The 22,382-nt window shown below is 46.6% G+C and overlaps 1 protein-coding gene across 1 annotated transcript in view; it reads left to right on the top strand.

Moving 5' to 3' along the window:
* NRF1 (nuclear respiratory factor 1) overlaps positions 1-22,382 on the top strand; it is a 61,875-nt gene that overhangs the window by 11,125 nt on the left and 28,368 nt on the right. The window contains exons 2-8 of the mRNA XM_054630815.2: positions 3,030-3,261; positions 5,409-5,523; positions 7,499-7,625; positions 8,603-8,743; positions 15,777-15,935; positions 16,589-16,783; positions 19,641-19,742. Of these exons, the coding sequence (XP_054486790.1) occupies positions 3,039-3,261; positions 5,409-5,523; positions 7,499-7,625; positions 8,603-8,743; positions 15,777-15,935; positions 16,589-16,783; positions 19,641-19,742 (1,062 nt within the window). The 5' untranslated portion in view covers positions 3,030-3,038. The remainder of the gene's footprint in view (positions 1-3,029; positions 3,262-5,408; positions 5,524-7,498; positions 7,626-8,602; positions 8,744-15,776; positions 15,936-16,588; positions 16,784-19,640; positions 19,743-22,382) is intronic.

The raw sequence follows: 22,382 nt of genomic DNA, 5'->3' as shown, positions 1-22,382 counted from the left end.
AAACACTTTAAATGACTTTAAAACAACTACTGGCTGTCATCCAAGCCTTCTGGACTAAGGAAGTGTCCAGAAATGTCCTTGCAGTCACCGCTGTGTCATTAGGCTGTCCTTCCTCCTGAAACTGCTCTGGTTTTGGGAGAACACCGGGGATCACCCTTCCTTTCCTGGGGTGGGGAATGCTCCTCTCTGAAGGATGAAGGGAACAGCTTTCCTTTCATCCCTGTGCCCAAATCCCTGCTCAAATCCAGGCCCCATCCTTTGCATGTGTCACAGGGGTGCTTGGCTGGCCCAGCTTGGTGACACCTTCACCTGCCAGCCCACAAAGCCTGGCTGGGGTCAGGAATCCTTTGGGAATAATTGGAATATGGGAATGGCTTCCCAAGGTTTCAGTGTTGGTGGCATTAGGTGTAGGCTGCCTTGAGTGCAAGGTTTGGTTCCAGTGGTTTCATTTCTTGTCTTGGGGTCTTGTCTCCTGACTTTAAAGTCACTGTGCTCTATCAGTCATGTTCTGATCACATCTTCCCATGGGTTTTTTAAATTTTAATAGTCAGAAAAGCAGCAATGTCCCCTTTCAGGAAAAGCTCAGTGTCTTGGGAAATCTGTTAAGCTGGTCCATAAGGATTTACTTGAGATATTTTTTTCCCACCCATTTTTCTGTGGTGATGGCAGTGTGAGTTTCATGGCAGGAGTTTAGGGCTGATTGTTGCTCCACCAGGAATTTTCAGTTTGTCTCAATATACAGATATTTTTTTCCCACCCATTTTTCTGTGGTGATGGCAGTGTGAGTTTCACGGCAGGAATTTTGGGCTGATTGTTCCTCCACCAGGAGTTTTCAGTTTGTCTCAATGTACAGATATTTTTTTTCCCACCCATTTTTCTGTGGTGATGGCAGTGTGAGTTTCATGGCAGGAGTTTAAGGCTGATTGTTCCTCCACCAGAAGTTTTCAGTTTGTCTCAATTTGCACCTCAAAGTCTCAGTCCCTTCCTCGCTGGCACTGTTTGAACTCCTGCTATTTTTGGATGGTTCTAATATTACAACCCAAGTTGTAAACAGGGTTGGACAACAGCAACATCAGACTCCAGCAGCTTTTTTTGGGAGGATTGGGAGTCTGAAGCTGGTTTGGCTGTAGCTGTAGCCTCAGTAGGTTTGTGACAGTCTCACAACAGCAATTCTGCTGTCCCTCAGGCTGGAATATTCCAACCCTTCCCCAGCACTGCCGATCCCATCCCTAACCATGTCCCCAGGGTCTGTTAAATCCCTTCAGGGATGGGGGTCCAGCACTTCCCTGTTCCACTGGCAACCCCTTTGGAGAAGAAATGTTCCCTAAAATCCCATCTAAACCTCCCCAGCACAACTTGAACCCATTTCCTCTTATCCTGTGGCTTGGGAGAAGAGACCAACTCCCACCTGGCTGCAACCTCCTTTTTGTTTGGTCGAAATACCCCTCTTGACAAAATGGTTTGGGTTCCTGTGTCTCAGTGACCCCTCATGGCATTCTGTGATCTGTGTAAGTCAGGAGCTCTAATTCCATGACTGTTCTTACCAGGTCAGAACCTTTTTTTTTATTTATTTTCTTATTCCCTGCTGCTGGTCACCTCTTTCTGCTCTTTGCCCTGAGCAGGAACAGATTCCCTTTGGGGAATCTCTTTTTGAGGGTTGAAGTTCTAATTCTCCTGTTGGAAAATCTCTTAGGGATGTGCCTTTTCTTTTCCACAAACGTATGGCAGGGACAGACTGAAAATATCCCTGCACCTCCCATCCTGGTCCTTCTGCCCAGATCTGTGCTCCCAGTGTGTGGTCCAGGGCCCTGCTGGCTCTGTAAGCTGCTGCTTTGCTCGGTGCTTTGCCACTGGATGCTGTAATAATTCAGCTTTCTGTGATATTTGTGCTTGGGCTGTGATGGCTTTGCCTCTTTCTGGACTCTGAGTCCAGGTCTGGGCCCCTCCCAAGCAGAAAGATCTGGGGGGGCTGGAGTGTCCAGGGAGTGGAGCTGGGAAGGGTCTGGAGAACCAGGAGAGGCTGAGGGAGCTGGGAAGGGTCTGGAGGGGCTGAGGGAGCTGGGAAGGGTCTGGAGAACCAGGAGAGGCTGAGGGAGCTGGGAAGGGTCTGGAGCCCCAGGAGGGGCTGAGGGAGCTGGGAAGGGTCTGGAGAACCAGGAGGGGCTGAGGGAGCTGGGAAGGGTCTGGAGCCCCAGGAGGGGCTGAGGGAGCTGGGAAGGGTCTGGAGAACCAGGAGGGGCTGAGGGAGCTGGGCAGGGGCTGAGCCTGGAGCAAAGGAGGCTCAGGGGGCCCTTGTGGCTCTGCACAAGTCCCTGCCAGGAGGGCACAGCCGGGGGGGTCGGGCTGTGCTCCAGGGAACAGGGACAGGAGCAGAGGGAACGGCCTCAGGCTGGGCCAGGGCAGCTCAGGGGGGAATCAGCAGGAATTTCCCCATGGAAAGGGGCTCAGGCCTTGGCAGGGGCTGCCCAAGGAGATGGTGGAGTCCCCCATCCCTGAGGGTGTCCAAGGAATTCCTGGATGTGCCACCCAGTGCTCTGCTCTGGGGAGGGGACATAGGTTGGACTCGATGATCTCAGAGGTCTTTTCCATCCTCAGTGCTCCTGGGATTCTGTGCTGGCATCTTTGTTTGTGTCCTGAGCTATTGAGTCAGGGGAGACTTTGTGTCACCCTCAGGCCTCTTCCCTGAGAGCTGGAACTTGATGTGGCAGAACCAAGTCCCACCTTTGACCGTTCAGTGGAGAATCTTAGGGCTGCAGGGTCCTTGGGGACCTTCCCTCCAGCACAGGTAATGATGTCTGGGTGCCGTGTTCTTTTTGGAAGCGTGGATTTTTCAAACTCTTTAACCTAAAGAGTTTCAGGTTAAAACTCCCCTGGCTCCTGGCAGAGTTATTTCCCTCTTGCAGACACCCTGAGGGAGGCGATCTCTGTCCCTGCTGCTCACAGCCTGGCTTCTTGTAATGGCTTTTTGTCACGGTTTTTTGTCACCTTTTTTTGTCACACCTTTTTGTCACGGTTTTTTGTCCTGGCAGTGACTCTTGATGGAAGAGCACGGGGTGAGCCAGGCAGAGCACATGGCTACCATCGAGGCGCACGCCGTGGCCCAGCAGGTGCAGCAGGTGCACGTGGCCACCTACACGGAGCACAGCATGCTGAGCGCCGACGAGGACTCGCCCTCCTCGCCCGAGGACACCTCCTACGACGACTCCGACATCCTCAACTCCACGGCGGCCGACGAGGTCACCGCGCACCTGGCGGCCGCAGGTAACGCCCGGGGCTGCTCCGTCGCCTCTTGGGGAAGGTGAAACGGGAAAGCCTTGTCAAATGTGATTGTCTGCAAGAGTTTGGAGAATATGGAAACTATAAGTGAGGTTGAAGTGAAAGCAAGCTTTGAGATCCCTCAGTTACTGAACAACTGGGAAACAATGGCATGGCCGGCTGAAGGTGATCCCCTTTTGATGGAACAACTCCCTCTGCTTGCAGGCAGGTCCAAGGGGCAGAGCAGACCCTACAGCTTGGCAGAAGGGCCCAAAGAGGAGTTTTTAGGGTTTAAAATGTAACACAGTGCGGTAATGTAGTGATTGTTATAGGCTGTATGGAAATGCTCTAGGATTTGTGTATTGTACTAGATTGGTCAGTGAGAATATTCACCACCCTGACACACAGGGGGGCAGCTCCTGCTCTCACTCTGGCTGTGGTTTGGTTTGTATTACTGCATTGTTTATTTTAGATTTTATTTTCTTTCCTTATAAAGAACTGTTATTCCTATTCCCATATCTTTACCTGAGAGCCCCCCTTAATTTTAAATTTATAACAATTCAGAGGGAGGGGGTTTGCATTTTCCGTTTCAGGGGAGGCTCCTGCCTTTCTTAGCAGACACCTGGCTTTTCAAACCCAGACACAGGGCCTAAAACAGTCAGGTGTCCTTGAGTTTCAGGCCTAGAGAGGAATTGTTTTATCTGAATAAAATGGGAGAACAGCAGCTGACAGGCTAAGGAGTTTTAGAGTTATACACTAAAGCAGTACAGGATCTGAAAAATAGAAAAGTTAAATCCTAAGACATCATTATTCCATCTCACCCACAGGAATATTCCACAGGAAATTCTCCCTGCTGGCCACTTGAATCCCACATCATTTCTGTGTGCATCACAGAGGTGCTGGGAATTGCTGCTTTGCACAAAGGTCCCTGCTAAAATGCTACCTCAAGTAACAAAATTAAAATACCAAATATGTCAAAGAGCAAAGATTATTTCAGGCCCCACATAAACAACAGCAAACACTAACCCAGGAGTGCAGCCTTGCTGAGTCAGGGAGCTCACATGCCAGGCCTCTCCCTGGGAGATCCACAGAAAATCCTGACATATCCAGACTGGGAAGGTACTTCAGAATCACAGATTCCCCCCAGTGAGCCAAATGTCCTCCAGACTGGCCCTGTAGTGGGTCTGCATTGGCAGAAAAATGGGGTGATAATGAAGCACTGAGTCTGGCCTGACTCTGTATCAGACTTGAGACCAAACCTGTGAGGTTCCACCACCCCCTGAGCATCCCATGCCTCTTGCTTATGAACTTTCCACCCTCCCATCCTGCAGGAATTTTTCTTTCCCCTTCCCTTCTAGCACACAGGATTTTCAGGCCTGGGTGGTCCTCAGAAGGCTCTGGGAGAACACTGCTGGGAACTCTGGATTTTACATTTCTTTCCCTGGTAGAACACTGCTAGGAGCTCTGGATTTTACATTTCTTTCCCTGGTAGGACACTGCTGAGAACTCTGGATTTTACACATTTCTTTCCCTGGTAGAACACTGCTGAGAACTCTGGATTTTACATTTCTTTCCCTGATAGGGCACTGCCGGGAACTCTGGATTTTACATTTCTTTTCCTAGTAGAACACTGTTGGGAACTCTGGTTTTTAATTTCTTTCCCTGACAGGGCACTGCTGAGAACTCTGGATTTTACATTTCTTTCCCTGGTAGAACACTGCTGAAAACTCTGGAATTTACATTTCTTTCCCACTAGAACAGGTCCTTAATCCCTCAGCAAAGGCTCAGACTCCTGATGCTGTCGTTGAGGTGTCCAAGCAGGATTTGTGGAGCTGTACCTGGTTTCCTCTTCCCAGCCACCAGGATCTCCTCAGTCATTCAAATCTTGGGAGTTTTTCAAGATAAAAACACAGAGTTCTGTGAGTGTGAGGAGAACTTTAGGCTGAAAAATGTGACTTTCCCCCAGGACTGAGCTGGGATTTGGCAGCCTGGGGGATGGAGCTTTCAGCGCTGCAGAGCAGAGCTCAGGGAGGGATGGGTGTCCCTTGGGCCTGCTGGGGACACCCTGGGCACCCCTCCCTGGCTGTGGGGCACAGTGCAGTGTCCCTCCCGAGCTGCTGGAGCTGACTGACCCTCTGTGCTGTGCTTTGCAGGCCCTGTGGGGATGGCAGCAGCCGCTGCTGTGGCAACGGGCAAGAAGCGGAAGCGGCCGCACGTGTTCGAGTCCAACCCCTCCATCCGCAAGAGGCAGCAGACACGATTGCTCAGGTGAGCACCCACCTGGCCCTGCCACCTCCGTGTCCTCCAGCCAGCTCTGCTGGTCACACCAAGTGCTGTCCAGGAGTCACCCAGTTTGGGGGTTTTTTTTTGGGAATGTCTTTCTGGAAGCCAGGAAGTTATAAGTTATATTTAAGTTTGGTCCATTTACATGTCAGGGGTAAATCAGGGTTTTAGTTGGCATTAAAGGGTTAAATTGCAGCTCTGCTCATCTCTGATTGTATGATCACCAGGACTGACACTCTGGTGGATCCATTGTTCTGTTTTAACCCCAGTTATCTGTCACAGTGATATTCCAAGATATCCATAGTGGCTTTAGCAGAAATTGAAGCTCCTTCCATATCCCAGCTCTGCAAAGGATTTATCTGCCTCACAAAAAAAGTCTTTTCTGCTTGATTAAACCATTCTGGGGATGAATTCAGCGTGTGTATATCCAAATTTCCTTTGCCATTGTGAAGGCTGGCAAAGGAATCTCAGGCAGGTATCTCCCCCGGATTATTCCTCCTAAAATTGTGCTCTAAACCCCACAGTGAAGACTGCAGGGTTTAGAGCACAATTTTAGGAAGAATAACCCAGGGGAGATTCCTGCCTGAGTTGAAACACTTTTTTTTGGCTTTAGAAACTTCCAGTGGAGACAGCAGAGCTCCACAGCCCTGCAGGTGCTGCATTCCAGGTGCTCTGAGGCTCTTTGCCACCTGATGGCCCCCGAGCCACAGCAGAGCTGAGGGCACTGCACAGCCCTGGAGACTCCACCCAGGTTCCGTGCTCTGGAAACATTTGTGAACATCGGCTGCTACTGTTCCCTGCCTTTTGCAACAAAGCAGTTCCTGCTTTTTATGCTGTTTGGGATCTCATTGGACAGTTAAGGTTTAATTGTTGGGCAGAGTTGCTGCTAAATAATAATCCTTGGGAGTGAACTCCCTGCCTTTTCCAGCTCCATTCTGGTTTTCCCTCCTTCCCCCAACTCAGCCCTGTTTATTGCAGTTTCTGTGTTTATTGCAGTGTTTCTGAAGAACAAATCTTTTTCTCCCTTAAATATGAACAATATATTTTTAAAGAAACTGCTCAGTGAAGGAATTATTTCTTCTCCTTTCATGCAACTACTTCATTTTGCTACATTAAGATAATGACAAAACATCATTTTTTTCCCCACTCTGACCAGCTGAACACATGTTTGTGCTTGATTTTCACCCACTGGGAATCAAGTGGTAATTCCAAACCCCTGACAGTGGGATCTGTGTGTGGCTGCTGGTGCTTTTGGGCAGCCTCAGGTTCTGAAATGACCAGGACAGGGCTGAGCTGTCACCTCATGGACTGTTCAGGTTTTCTGGGGAAAACACTACTTCTCTCTTGCTGTTGGAGTTTCTGCCACCATTTCTGGCTCTTGCACTGCTTAAAAGGGAGTAAGAGGCAGAAAATATCCAGTGGAACATTTTAATTCCAAAGGGAGTTGCTGATGGGGCAGGTGTTGGGACATCTGGGTTTCCTGTGCTGAGCTGTTGCAATATTTCCAGTTCTTGCTTATCCTGTAGCTTGAATTCCTCCAGATCTGGTTTGAGCAGGACTTTGGTGCTGGAGAATTGCACTGCTATGATCTGGATGTAAAACAACCTCTGTCTGCAGGCCTCTTGATGAATCATTCAGGTGCTTCAACACAACACAAGTTTTGTGTTGCTGAGACAGAGTGGAAGTGCAGACTCTCGCTGCCCCAGCTTTGCTGCTCTGGTGATTTCTCTTTTTACATCAATGAGAAAAGGAGAGAGGGGAGAATAATTGACATTTGAGCTGCTGGGTGACTGCAGGGAGCACAGCAGGCCTGTGGGACAGAGGAATAAACTCCATATGTGGCCAGGCTGAGCAGCTGGGGCTCTGTTTCTCACCTGCTTTGTGCAGGGGAGCTGGCAGTCAGAGGGGTGGTGTTTGTGCTTTCAGCTGGTGCCCATTGCCAGTTTCTGCTGTGTTTCAGGAAGCTGCGGGCCACGCTGGATGAGTACACCACCAGAGTGGGGCAGCAGGCCATCGTGCTGTGCATCTCACCCTCCAAACCCAACCCTGTCTTCAAAGTGTTCGGTGCTGCACCCCTGGAGAACGTGGTAGGTGTCCCTAGGAAAGTGAGGAAGGAAATTCCTCACCTTCTCTGCAGGTTTTGTTCTGTTCAGGGCAGCCTTGGAAGCCTGGTAGGGATCTGAAGGTCATGTTAAAAACCCTGGAAAACAGAGTTTAGGTTTTATGGAATACAGTGCTGGACCTGTTGAGTCAGTGATTTCAGAGATCTTTTCCAGCCTTAATTTTCCTCTGACTCCCTGACATGAGGGCAGCACTGAGGTCCTCTCTTCTCTGCAAGAATGGCTGCCTGGCACATCTCACCAGGGGGGAATAGCCTGGATTAAAAATCAGAGGGAACGGGTCATGATCACAGAATCCCAGAACCCTTGAGGTTGGAAAAGACCTCCAGGATCATTGAGTCCAAGGTGTCAGAACCCCACTTTGTCCCCAGCCCAGAGCCCTGAGTGCCACATCCAGGAATTCCTTGGACACCTCCAGGAATGGGAGCTCCAAAGCTCCCTGGGCAGCCCCTGCCAAGGCCTGAGCCCTTTCCATGGGGAAATTCCTGCTGATTCCCCCCTGAGGCTGCCCTGGCCCAGCCTGAGGCCGTTCCCTCTGCTCCTGTCCCTGTTCCCTGGAGCACAGCCCAACTTGTCCCCTCCTGGCAGGGGCTTGTGCAGAGCCACAAGCTCCCCTCTGAGCCTCCTCTTGTCCAGACTAAACCCTAAAAAATGACATGTTTAAACTCAGCTCTGCTGTCTGCACCTTATTGCAGACCCTGCCCAGGACAAGTTCTACTTTGAGAACTTTTCCTTTCATCCCACAAACTCTTCCCTTGCCGGTGTTACTGCAAAGTTTCATCAGCAGGGCTGAGTCTCGGGGGGCTGCTGGCTGCTTCCTGCCAGCTGTGCCACTGTTTGCTCCTCCTGCTCTGCAGCACCTTGGGGAAGGTGGCTGGGCCTGCACCCTGCTCCTCTCCTGGTGCTGCTCACCGTGTTTACCTGAGCCTAACAACTCCCCACAGGTCCGCAAGTACAAGAGCACCATCCTGGAGGACCTGGAGTCGGCGCTGGCCGAGCACGCCCCGGCCCCCCAGGAGGTCAACTCGGAGCTGCCACCCCTCACCATCGACGGCATCCCCGTCTCCGTGGACAAAATGACCCAGGTGAGTGCACAGGTGACCCCGGTGAGCAGCCAGCCCTGGCACAGGCAGGGGAACAGAGGCATGCTGGGCATCCTGCAGTCACATCCTGTTGTTTTGTGTGGCTGCCTCTCCAGGGGATGGCTCTGATCTCCTCATTCCCCTGGGGCTGTAACAGCTCCGGTTGTGCTTGGAGGTGGAGCTTTGTTAGTGGTGCTGATTTGCTCTGTGAAAAAAAACTGCTGCTGAGGAGAGCTCAGGCTGCTGGGAGCATTCCCTTTGGAGCTGGTTTTGGTACCTCAGAAAGTGGGAACAGAGAAAATTTCCCTGTTTGTTCCATTCTTTGCCACAATCTTTTGGCACTGAGGTTGGGAAGGTCTCTCATGAACACCTTTCTGTGTCCTGTAGTTCATTCTCTCTTCCATTTCTTGCTGTGGATTGGAGCAGAGGGGGAATTTGCTGCTCAACCCCAGCTCAGACCCTGAGTGAGATTTCTTTGTTGGAGCTTTGTTAGTGGTGCTGATTTTCTCTGTGACAAAAAACTGCTGGTGAGGAGAGCTCAGGCTACTGAAAGAATTCCCTTTGGAGCTGGTTTTGGCACCTCAGAAAGTGGGAACAGAGAAAATGTTTGTTCCATTCTTTGCCACAATCTTAGGTGTCAAAGTTGGGAAGGTCACTCAGTCTGTGTCCTGTAGGTCACTCAGTCTGTGTCCTGTAGTTCATTCTCTCTTCCATTTCTTGCTGTGGATTGGAGCAGAGGGGAATTTGCCAAAGGTTCAACCCCAGCTCAGACCCTGGTGAGATTTTTTTGTTGAAGCTTTGTTAGTGGTGCTGATTTTCTCTGGGAAAAAAAATGGTGGGGAGAGCTCAGGCTGTTGGGAGCATTCCCTTTGGAGCTGGTTTTGGTACCTCAGAAAGTGGGAACAGGGAAAATGTTCCATTCTTTGCCACAATCTTTAGGCTCTGAGGTTGGGAAGGTCTCTCATGGACACCTTTCTGTGTCCTGTAATTCATTCCCTCCTCCATTTCTTTCTGTAGCTTGGAGCAGAGGGGAGTTTAACCCCAGATCAGACCCTGATGGGATATTTTTGTTGGAGACAGGGAATTATGTGCTCTGGGCATGTGGGAGATTCCCTTTCTCTCCAGGTCCAGCCTGACCTCCCTGCTGGAAGAAAGTGCAGGGGACTCCCCAGGGAAGCTTCATCTGGAAGGAAATCTCCTTCCCAGGGATGCAGGACCTGAATTCAGGCAGGTGTGGCCTGCAGGAGGCTCTGGGTACACCCAGTCTGAGGCACCACAACGAGTTTTAAATGAAAAATTAAATTAAAATTTAAATTAAAATTAATTAAAATTTTGCTGAAAAGCAATTTTTTTTCTGAGGGAGTAGCAAGATGGAAAGGGCAGCACACAAAGAGGTCAGAGCAGGGCAAAGATGTGCAGATTTTTCTGTGCTCTGCAGAGGTCACACCCTGCTCAAAGCACCATTTCCATTTCTTAGTGCAATCAGAGAAGCTCACACTCATAATAAAATTATATTGAGCTTACTGTGCTTTGTCTGGTACAGATAATTTCCCCAGTCCCTGACAAAGAAGACAAAAATGATTTCTTGGATTTTTAAACTCCTGTGAAAGGTGGCACTGCAGGAGCTGCTCCTGGCAGCTTTTGCTGTGTACCAGGAGCAGTTCCCCATGGAAATGTTTTTCTCCTCCTGGTCCTGCAGGGCCTTTGCTCAGCCAGCCCAAAGTGCTGATGTAGAACCTCTTCTTTCAAATCCCCTCCTGCTGCTCTATGGTAAAAAAACAAGGATTTTTTTAGGAGTGGCCCTCATTGTTCCAGCACTGTGAGGTAGCTCAGAAGAGCTCTGTAGAAAGGTTTCTCCTGAGCTGGGCACAGAGGTGCCATCATTTATTGTGGGAATCTTGATTCCCAGAGCTTCCAGTATAATTATTTGTATTTTCTAGTAAAAAATCGGCGCTTTTTTTTTTTTTTTTTTTTTTTTTTTTTTTTTTTAGCTAAGTTGCACAAAACCCTATGGAAAACTGGAACTAAAATAAATATAAATGTAATTAGGATGGCAGGGACTGGAAAAATGAGGCCTCTGCTTTCAGCAGGTGCCAGCAGGCAGGTGTAGAGGTGTCATCAGTGAGGAGGTGAAAATAATTCTCCTTTTAATTGCTCTGCTTCCCCAGTGGTCTGGAGGGAAATAAAGCCTTTATTTCCCTGGGCAAAGATGTTTCTCCAGCCTTGGGAATGGAGAGTATCACCCACCTGGGCTGGGTAGGAAAACCTGTGTTTTAGGGGGATTTTCAGCCTTCACAGAGGGGGATCTTGGTGCTTTCTGGACTTTGGTGACAGCTGAGTTTGCCCCTCAACTTGTTCTCAGCTGCTCGTTGATGTGATTGAGGAGTAAAATTGGGTAATCTGAGCTTAACCAAGCTGAGCTCAGTGCTCCAGTCAGCTCTCACTGTTTTATGAACACGTGATTTGTCCTTTAAGCTGATATTTTTAAGCCCCTGTGATTTATAACCTGCTTGTAGGAGCCAATAAAAGCTTTTCTGGCACCTACAAGCCATAAAAGAACTTGATAAAGTTTTTCAAGGATCATCATGGTGCCTGTTCACCTCCTGAGAGCTGCATTCCTGCTCTCCCAGCTGGAGCATCCAGGGCACATGGCAGGGGGAGAATCCTTGCTGGAATCAGCTCCCATGCAGCTGAGCCATAGCCTGGGTGGTTTTATGGTCTCCCAACTCTGGGAGGTGCAGCAGGGATGGATTCAGGGCTGAGTGTTCCCTGCCAGCCCTGGGAGGTGCAGCAGGGATGGATTCAGGGCTGAGTGTTCCCTTCCAGCTCTGGGAGGTGCAGCAGGGATGGATTCAGGGCTGAGTGTTCCCTGCCAGCTCTGGGAGGTGCACAGGGATGGATTCAGGGCTGAGTGTTCCCTGCCAGCTCTGGGAGGTGCAGCAGGGATGGATTCAGGGCTGAGTGTTCCCTTCCAGCTCTGGGAGGTGCAGCAGGGATGGATTCAGGGCTGAGTGTTCCCTTCCAGCCCTGGGCATTGCAGCAGGGATGGATTCAGGGCTGAGTGTTCCCTTCCAGCTCTGGGCAGTGCACAGGGATGGATTCAGGGCTGAGTGTTCCCTGCCAGCTCTGGGAGGTGCAGCAGGGATGGATTCAGGGCTGAGTGTTCCCTGCCAGCCCTGGGAGGTGCACAGGGATGGATTCAGGGCTGAGTGTTCCCTTCCAGCCCTGGGCAGTGCACAGGGATGGATTCAGGGCTGAGTGTTCCCTTCCAGCCCTGGGAGGTGCAGCAGGGATGGATTCAGGGCTGAGTGTTCCCTGCCAGCTCTGGGCATTGCAGCAGGGATGGATTCAGGGCTGAGTGTTCCCTTCCAGCCCTGGGCATTGCAGCAGGGATGGATTCAGGGCTGAGTGTTCCCTTCCAGCTCTGGGAGGTGCACAGGGATGGATTCAGGGCTGAGTGTTCCCTTCCAGCTCTGGGCAGTGCACAGGGATGGATTCAGGGCTGAGTGTTCCCTGCCAGCTCTGGGCAGTGCACAGGGATGGATTCAGGGCTGAGTGTTCCCTTCCAGCTCTGGGAGGTGCAGCAGGGATGGATTCAGGGCTGAGTGTTCCCTGCCAGCTCTGGGCATTGCAGCAGGGATGGATTCAGGGCTGAGTGTTCCCTGCCAGCTTTGGTGCAGTTCCTGTTTTTCCCTCTCCCACTTCCAGGTGCAGCCGAGGTCCTGCATGGCCTCAACTTTGGTTTTCCCAGAGATCCCGAGGCTGGGCTGTGGGGATGTGTAGAAAATTCCAGCCACAGGTTTTGCTCTGTTCTCAAAACCATTTTCCTTGGTGTTTCCAGCTCTGGAGAGCCTGGAATACAGCTGGCTGTGCTTTGGGCTGTTGCATTTGGGAATGGGATAGCTCAGTACCATTAATTCTTGAATTTAACGTTAAAGGTGAAAACACTGAGCCTGTGTGAAGGGTGGCAAAGAAACATTTCCCACAGTTTCTCCCAAATCCTCCATCCTGGGGGTTACCTGAGCCCTTTCCAAGAGCACAAACTGAGGGTTTTTCAGCAGAGGTTTGATTTTTGGGTGTTTCCTGGATGGTGCCAGCAGAACCGTGGCTCCTGCAGGTGAATGTTCCCCTGTGCCCCAGGGGTGTGGGGGACATTACCTGTGGCAGAGCCTGGCCTCGTTAGGGCACTAATTAACCAAGTCCTCTCTCCTGACAGAGCTGCTGATTGTCTCCCCGTGGATTAAAGACAAACCCTCCTTAACAAGCACCTTGAGCCCTGCACTGCCGTGGAGCAGTAATTGATGCAGCTGGAAACAAGGAGCTCTGCTGATGGCAGGGCAGGAAAGCAGCTTTTAACTGGTTTTGCAGCAGTCCTAAATGCTGAGAATTCTAAACTTTCTGTACTAAAAAACTCCAACCCCCAAAAGAATCCTACATTTAACCTAAAACCAGAATTGCTAATAACACTAAAACTACAAGTGTGTAGTTAATTAAAAGTGTGTAATATCTGAAAGTAAAGAACTTAAAGTTTAGAGTTTTAAAATATAATATATATATATTATTTAAAATACAATACATATATATTTTTTATATATAATATATATTTATATTTATATATAATATAAATATATCATATATAATATAATATATTATATATAAATATATATTATAATATAATATATATATTTAATATAATATATATAAAACAAAATATATATAAATATATATTATATATAATATATATTATATATATTATATAATATATATATATTATATATATAATATATATAAAACAAAATAGAAATTTTAAAACAAAAACTAATCCTTCTTCCTTGTTCTTCATAAGTTTAAATAGTATTTTATAACTAAACAAAAAAAATCCGTGTTACAGAGTTCAAATAATTAATTAAGTTAAAAATAAAAATAATTTAAGTACAATTTCTTAATTAAATAGTTTAACCGTAAAAAACCTTATACAGAAAAAGTTAACAATTTTGTAACTTATTAATAGAATACTATAAATATAAAAAATATATATTATAAATATATAATTCTTATATTATATAAATTTATAAATAGTTAATATTTATAAACTATTTATTTAATTAATTTATCTTAATATTTATAGATTATTCCTTAATGATTTAATTTATAGAATTATTTATATAATTTTATATATTATTTATATATATAATTTATTTATATATAATATACATTTATATAGATTATATATAATATATAATATATATTATATATTATATTATATATAAATAGATATATAATTTTATATATTATTTATATAAATAAAATTTATTTTTATATATAATATAAATTTAAAAATAACAAACATCTAAGCCTAAACACAAAACACTATCTCTAACACTTCAATTCCAACCTTACCAAAAAAAAAAAAAAAAAAAAATAAAACCAACCCAAAAATCAACAACAACTCCAAAAAACCCTGCTGCTATCAGGTTTATTTGAATAAATTATTGGGCAGAGTTGCTGCTAAATATTAATCCTTGGGAGTGAAGTCCCTGCCTTTTCCAGCTCCATTCTGGCTTTCCCTCCTTCCCCCAGCCCTGCTCACTCAGCCCTGTTTATTGCAGAGTTTCTGAAGAACAAATTCTTTTCTCTCCTGGGCTATGAACAATGTAATTTTAAAGAAACTGCTCTCTGGAGGAATTATTTCGTCTCCCTTCACCAGGCTCCATCCAGGGAACCTGGAGCATGTCAGGGTGGGTGTTGGCCCTGCAGTGGAAGGTGGATCATGGACAGGCTGGGAAAAAGGTGCTTTAGGGCATATTCCATGAGGAAGGTGGAAAAGGCGGCTGGAAATGAGTTCATGGACAGCTTGGAGCCCATGGATGCAACATCCAGACTGTGTCCAGAGAGGGGAACAGAGCTGGAGCACAGGGAGAAGGGTCTGGAGAACTTCTGAGGGAGCTGGGCAGGGGCTGAGCCTGGAGCAAAGGAGGCTCAGGGGGCCCTTGTGGCTCTGCACAAGTCCCTGCCAGGAGGGCACAGCCGGGGGGGTCGGGCTGTGCTCCAGGGAACAGGGACAGGAGCAGAGGGAACGGCCTCAGGCTGGGCCAGGGGAGGGGCAGGATGGGGATTTTAGGGAAAATTCCTTCCTGGGAACAGTGGTCAGGTACTGGCACAGCTGCCCAGGGCAGGGGTGGAGTCCCCATTCTTGGAGGGGTTTCAAAGCTCTTTGGATGTGGCCCTTTTCAAAGCCCAAGTGCCTGTGGATGTGGCACTTGGGGACACGGTCAGTGGTGGCCTTGGCATTGCTGGGGAACTTAAAGGTCTTTTCCAACCAAAATGACTCCATGGTTCTATGAAATATTTTACTCTAAAAGCTCTGAAGTGATGCAGGGAGGTGCTCCTCATTGCAGGTTTTAAACTAAATGTGGTTTCCTGTGATATAAGGAGAGCTCTCCCCTTCCTGCTCTGCTCTGCAGCTGAACCAGCCTTTTCCTGGTGCTTCAAGGAGTCCCTGGTGCAAAACCAATCTTGTCACGAAACCCTGTGTGAGTTTTTCATTTATTTTGGCAGGACAGGGCTGGAGAAGTGTGAGATTGTGGTTTCCACATTTCAGCTGTCACCAAAGCTCCATCCCCTCACAGCATCTCTGTAAATGATGCATCAGCTCATGCCTGAGTTCCTGCCTCTGTAGGGACATTGATTATGGGGTTTTTAATAGGTTATTGTGATTTTTTTTTCCCCATTTGAGGTTGGCTCATTCTCTTCCTGGAAGTGTTTGAGTTGTGAAGTGTCAATACAATGGCTGTGCCTTGGTGTTGTAATTTTGTATTTGCTGATTGAATTTTGTCTCTTCCCTTCCACCTGCTGCCAAGCTGAGTTCTGGGAGAAGGTGGCAAAACATTGTCCACCTTCCTTGGGCTTTCAGGCCTCTCTCCATTTGATGGCTCCAACAGGATGGAAGTTGAACCCAGTAATTCTGTACAACGGCCCCTCAAAACCACCCGAGATGTGAATTCCTGAACACCTCTCAACCTTCTGTTTGTTCCAGGCACAGCTGAGAGCCTTCATCCCCGAGATGCTGAAGTATTCCACGGGTCGTGGGAAGCCAGGCTGGGGCAAGGAGAGCTGCAAGCCCATCTGGTGGCCCGAGGACATCCCGTGGGCCAACGTCCGCAGCGACGTCCGCACGGAGGAGCAGAAGCAGCGGGTGAGTGTCTCCCTGTCTGCCTCCAAATGGAGCACAGGGGCTGCAGGCTGGGTTTTTGGGGGTGGTTTTTGCCTTGAGGGACAGAAGAAAGGGTCTGTGTCATGGCTTCCTGCAGGAGGGAAGGGATGCTGGCCTGTTCAGAGCAGCAGGGAGATTTGTGCTTAAAGGAAGGAGTCGTGGATGTGCGGTGGAGCCAGGGCAAATGAGACAACTGGGTGAAAAAGTAAAGTTTGTACCAGCCTGTCACAGAGATAATCAAAGGAAGCCGTTGTGGTGGGGAGGCAGCAGGACCTGTGCAGGCTGGTTCAGGGCTGGCTGGGTGGGGAGGTTGGAAATGGTGCTGTGGCAGCATTTTGGTGCTTTCCCAAATCACTGTGGTTTTCTGCTTGGAGTCACAGAATGGTTTGGGTTGTAAGGGCCCTTTTAAAGGTGTTCTCATCCAGCCCCTGCATCTTCACTGGATCAGGAGGCTCTTCAGGGTGATTCCTTGGGGGAAGGAGGAGATGAGCAGAGGGAGATTAAACATTGGGGTTGTTCGTGAATCCTTGCACACCACCCGACAAAGCCCAGTGAGGGCACAGTGCAAACCCCAGCGCTGAGCTGGCTCAGAACCCTTCCCTGGGCTGACTGTCCCCTGTCCCTGCTGCTGGAAGGTGTCCTGGACCCAGGCCCTGCGCACCATCGTCAAGAACTGCTACAAGCAGCACGGGCGCGAGGACCTGCTCTACGCCTTCGAGGACCAGCAGACGCCGCAGACCACGACCACGCACAGCATCGCCCACCTGGTGCCCTCCCAGACCGTGGTGCAAACCTTCAGCAACCCCGACGGCACCGTGTCCCTCATCCAGGTGAGAGCAGCCCCCTGCCTTCTCCATCTCCAGTACATTTAAACCACCACTCTTGGGGCTTTAACTGCTCACAGTGACCCCGAGATGTGTTAGAAAGTCTCTTTTCCCAGCCTGGCGCTCAAAGGAGTCAGAACTCAGCAGTTCTCGATCTCAAGGTTGTTTGTTATTTCTTATCTATAACATTCTTTCTCTGGCCTGCTGAGGTCTGTCCAGCAGGTCAGACAGAGGCACTCTGACTGCCCTCAGAGGCAGTGTTATCTTTTTATACTAAAAACTACGTGTACAATATTTACCATAACTTCCCAATACCTATCACCTATGTTAGACACTGAGCTTCTACTCTAAACCAGTCCAAAAGTGCCAACATCACCCAGAAGATGGAGGCCAAGAAGAAGGAGAAAGGACAAGGCATGCCCAAATCCCCCCATCTTGGGACCCTGAGCCCCCATCCTAAAAACATCAAAAATCTATTTTTCACCCATTATAAATTCACTATCATTCTACTTAAACTTTTGTGGCTTGTAAATCCTCATATAAGGTTGGTAATTTTTTTCCATGGGTCAAGATCAAAGGCACAGGGGTCTTGGGCTTTGTGTCAAGGTCTCTGAGCCCCCTGGGCAGGGGCTCGGGCCCTCCAGGGCAGCCAGAGGAATTTCCTGGGTTTCAACACCAAAGGTGGTTTAAGGAAACTCAGGAGCCAAACTTGTCCTTCAGGAATTTTGTCTTTATCACATGTTACCCTACAACAAAGATCCATCCTCATCCTCTCTCTTCCCAACTCCCACCCCTTGGTGTCCGGTGCAAGGATTTCTGTGATGTGGTCAAAAAAATTCAGGGGTTTGACCTGAGTTTAGTGAACCTACTTAGAACAAACCCAGTCCCTGGTGCCACCACACAGCACCTGTGGTGACAATGGGAGGAGAGGTGGTGGAACTGCCTTCCTTTAATGGTATGAAATGTAGTTTGATCAGCTACATTTCAGGTATTTTCATATATATATAACTATGTATCTATCTATAATATGCATATTATATGTATAAAATATATATCTATGTATAGAACATACTTATTATATATATCTCTATATATAATATACATATTTTATATATATATATATATCAGGTATTTCTGTGCTCCAGGTCTTCATCTGACACTTGAAGTGTATTATATTTATTACAAACACCAAATGCATATCTATATATCATCTATCTATCTATCTGTTATATATATATATATCTAGATCAGTTATTTCTGTGCCCCAGGTCTTCATCTGACACCTGAAATGTATTACATTTATTACAAACACCAAATGCATATTTGTCCTCATGGAATAAGGATTCCTCTCACTGTTCTTAGCTCAGTGCTGTTCCTGTTTTCCCTGTGTTCCCTGTGTGGGAAGGCAGATTCTGGCTGCTCAGGAAGTAAAAAAAAATAGGTTTTCTCTTGAAACTTCCCACAAACTCCTTGTGGGAGTGAGATTTGAATCTCAGTTTCCCTGTGCCTCCACACCACCACTGGTGGTGGTTCCTAACCAGGCCCAGCACTTTGTCCTTGAGCATGACATTTTTAGTGAAGTCTCAGACATCATGCAGATAAAAACTGGGTGTAAAAACTGGTGTAGGGTTTTTTTCCCAAATGAAGCTTTTCAGTGGCTGTCAGAGTTTTCTGTTCCCCACCAAGGCCCAGCAGACTTGCCAGGCTGGTTCTCTTTGCTCACCTGTCCATACAATCTCCCTTTGACTGGTGTTCTTTCAGGTGCTGGATACCTGAGATCCCATTGACTTCCTGGCATTTATATTTAATTCTCCTCAGAGACAAAGCTGCCCATCTCCCTGCCTTTGTCCTTTCCCAGCTGTTAAATGGGGAAAAGATCATTTCCAAAGGGGTACTGAGGAGGAGCTCATGTTTGCCAGGGTGCCTGGAGATGAGACCCAGGGACTGGGCAGCAAGGAGGGTGTGCAGGGAATTCTGAGCCAGTGCAGGGTGGGTGGGAGAAGGGAGTTCACTCCACCATGCTCCCACAGCTGCTCTTCCTGAGGCTGGGAGACTGCTGGGGCCTTCATGGACACAGGGAGAGCACAAGGAATGTGCAAAACTTGGTTCCAGTCTGGATTAATGACTTGGTGCCATGGGTTAGTGTGGCTCCAGTTTGGGATTTCCTCCCCCCTGGGGACAGCTCTGTGTTTTCTGTGAGCTCTGCAGTTACAATTAGTCACAGGATCATGGAATTTGAGGGGCTTGGAATGGACCTTAAAGATCCTGTCACTGCAAAGGGCAGGGACACCTTCCACCATCCCAGGCTGTGACTGTTCACAGGGGTCCCAGGATGAGGGAGGAGATGAGGATCTGACTCCATGTTTCAGAAGGCTGATTTATTATTTTATGATATATATTACATTAAAACTACACTAAAAGAACAGAAGAAAGGATTTCATCAGAAGGCTGGCTAAGAATAGAAAAGGAAAGAATTAATACAAAAGCTTGTGTCTCAGACAGAGTCTGAACCAGCTGACTGTGATTGGCCATTAATTAGAAACAACCACATGAGACCAATCCCAGATGCACCTGTTGCATTCCACAGCAGCAGATAACCATTGGTTATATTTTGTTCTTGAGGCTTCTCAAGAGAAAAAAAATCTTAAAGGATTTTTCATAAAATGTGTCTGTGACACCAGGCTGCTCCAAGCCCTGTCCAGCCTGGCCTTGGACACTTCCAGGGGTGGGACATCCACAGCCTCCCTGCACCCCCCTGGCAGTAAATTCCTTTATTCTTTTAATCTGACAGCACACGAGACCCTTTTGCCCTAGAGCTGTGGGCACTTCCTGCACTAACAGCTGCATTGTTTTCTCCCCACAGGTTGGCACAGGGGCCACGGTGGCCACGCTGGCCGACGCCTCCGAGCTGCCCACCACGGTCACTGTGGCACAGGTGAACTATTCTGCGGTGGCTGATGGAGAGGTGAGAGCCTGCTCCTCCTGGGGCACCTGCCTGAGCTTCCAGAAACATCCCTGGGATCACAGCAAACACCAGCAAACACCAGCCTGACAGATAAGGGTTGGCACACAACACAACAGGAGGCTGGGGTTGGATACAGAAAGGGATGAGTTGCTATTGTGGCTCAGGACTCTGCAAACACAATTATTTATATTTATATTTATATTTATATTTATATTTATATTTATATTTATATTTATATTTATATTTATATTTATATTTATATTTATATTTATATTTAATAAAATTGTATATCTATTATATACAATTATATATAATATATATTATATAATATTATCTATATAATTGTGTATATGTATAATTTCTGCTCAGGACTCTGCAAATGCAATTTTATATATATAATATATGAAAAATATAATATAGATATAAAATATTAAAATTTTATATATAATTATATATAACATATAATATACATTATATAATATTATGTATAAATGTCTATATTCATAATTTCAGCTCAGGACTCTGAAAACACAATTATAGATATAATATATAATATAATATATAAATTATAAAATATTATATATATAAATTCTATAGTATATTTTATACATAACTGTATATATTATATTATATTATATTATATTATATTATATTATATTATATTATATTATATTATATTATATTATATTATTACATGTTTGCAGAGTCCTGATCCAAAATTGTACATATACACAATTATATATATACTTATACACAGTTAAATATAATATAATATAATATAATATAATATAATATAATATAATATAATATAATATAATATAATATTTATATAATTATATAAAAGATGATATTATGTGTATAATTACATATATAATATAATATTTATATATATATATATATATAAATATAAAATTGTGTTTGCAGAATCCTGAGCCAAAATAAAAATTCAGCACTTTCTCTATAAAAAATATAAAATACATTATAAATAGAAATTATAAATATAAATTACATTATAAATATAATATAAATTATATTTTATACATATATATATGTATATAATTCCACAATCATCGTGGAAGCCTTAGGTCTGAAATTTGGGGTTTTTTAATATATACCTCCCATAGATTATTTATTTAGGGTTTTTTGACATTTCCGTGCCTAAATCTGAGCGCTCAAACCTGCAAACATTTATTTTTCCTTTTTTTTAAAATCAAATCATACATTAAAAAATTGATTTCTTTCTCTGGGTTGAAGAACCATTCCCTTAAAATCATAGAGATTTTTTTTTGCCCTTCTGGCTTCCAACCCCACCTTTAAAAGAGGCTGTGTGTCCCTTTGTGTCCCTTTCTGTCCCGTGCTGTGCCCAGCTGGGCTGTCACGGCGAGAGGTGGCAGCACAGAACAGCTTTGCTGGCCACAAACCCTGTTCCCATCTCAGACCCGACTGGAACAGCCTGGAGTGACCTTGAAGCACTTTGCAGCTGCTCTGGGGTTTTCCAGAGCCAGTTTTATCTGCTGAGAGCTGCAGGGAATCTTTCAAAGGCACCAGTAAGGCTGAGTGGGGCTCCCTGTCCTGGATCTGGATGGGTTTTAGGTCCTTTTACACCCTCTCAGCTGTAGAATCTCAGCAGCTCAGCCTTGATTGAGACAGTCCCAGCTTCTTTTCCTTCCTTCCTTACCCCATCCCTGTCCTGAAACTCTTTGGGCACCTTTGCAGGTCATTTCTGGGATCTCCCCACCCACAATTTCAGGTTCTCCTTCCCTCCCTCCCTCTCCATCCTTTGCTGGGATTACCCTTTGCCCAAAGGCAGCAAAGTCTCCTCGTGCAAAATTTTACCTTGAGCCTCAGATCACTTCTGCTTTTATGGCTTTTTTAACCATCTCCATCCCAAAAAATGGAGGTGTTTTTTTCATCACCCCCTGCAGCATCTTTATTTGTGTCTTAGAAGTTGGGGAGTGTCCTAAAATGTTTATGGGGATGGGAGGTGGAGGGAGCTCTCCACCTTGCAAAGCAGCCAGTAGGATTTGTCAGCAGATCCGCTGCTTTTTTGGTCCAAAGTATGTTTTGAGTTCTCATCCTGGTGCATTTTGTGGCCATATAATCATTATCTCACCAGCTGTGAAGCTCCACATGAAAATACAGGGAAAAATGAACAGCTGGGTGAACTTCAGGTAACATGAAAATTATCTATGGAATGTCTGGAGTTAGGGAATTTTAAATACCTGGGATAAATTAACATTTCCAGACACCATCATCTTTTATTAAGCAATATGGCTCAATCCCAACCGAGGTCACAGGTGCTGTCCAGATAAATCCTGCATGGGAACATGGACCAGTCCCCAAAAGTGCAAATAGAAACAGGGAGGAAAACACAGCTCATTTCCCTGAGGGATGTGATCTGTGCTGGGGCTCCAGCACTGCAGAAACACAGAATTCCAGAGCAGCTGGGGTTGGAAGGGACCTTTGGGAATCATCCAGTCCAAGGCAGGGTCACCCAGAGCAGGTGACACAGGGACACATCCAGGTGGCTTTGGGATGTCTCCAGACAGAGAGACTCCACAGCTTCCCTGGGCAGCTGTTCCAGAGCTCTGCCACTCTCCATGGAAGGAAGGAAGGAAGTTCTTCCTCATGGTGAGGTGG

The sequence above is a fragment of the Agelaius phoeniceus genome, chromosome 5 (assembly GCF_051311805.1).
Source record: "Agelaius phoeniceus isolate bAgePho1 chromosome 5, bAgePho1.hap1, whole genome shotgun sequence".
Taxonomy (NCBI): Eukaryota; Metazoa; Chordata; class Aves; order Passeriformes; family Icteridae; genus Agelaius; species Agelaius phoeniceus.
This window is presented reverse-complemented; position numbering and strand designations above follow the sequence as displayed.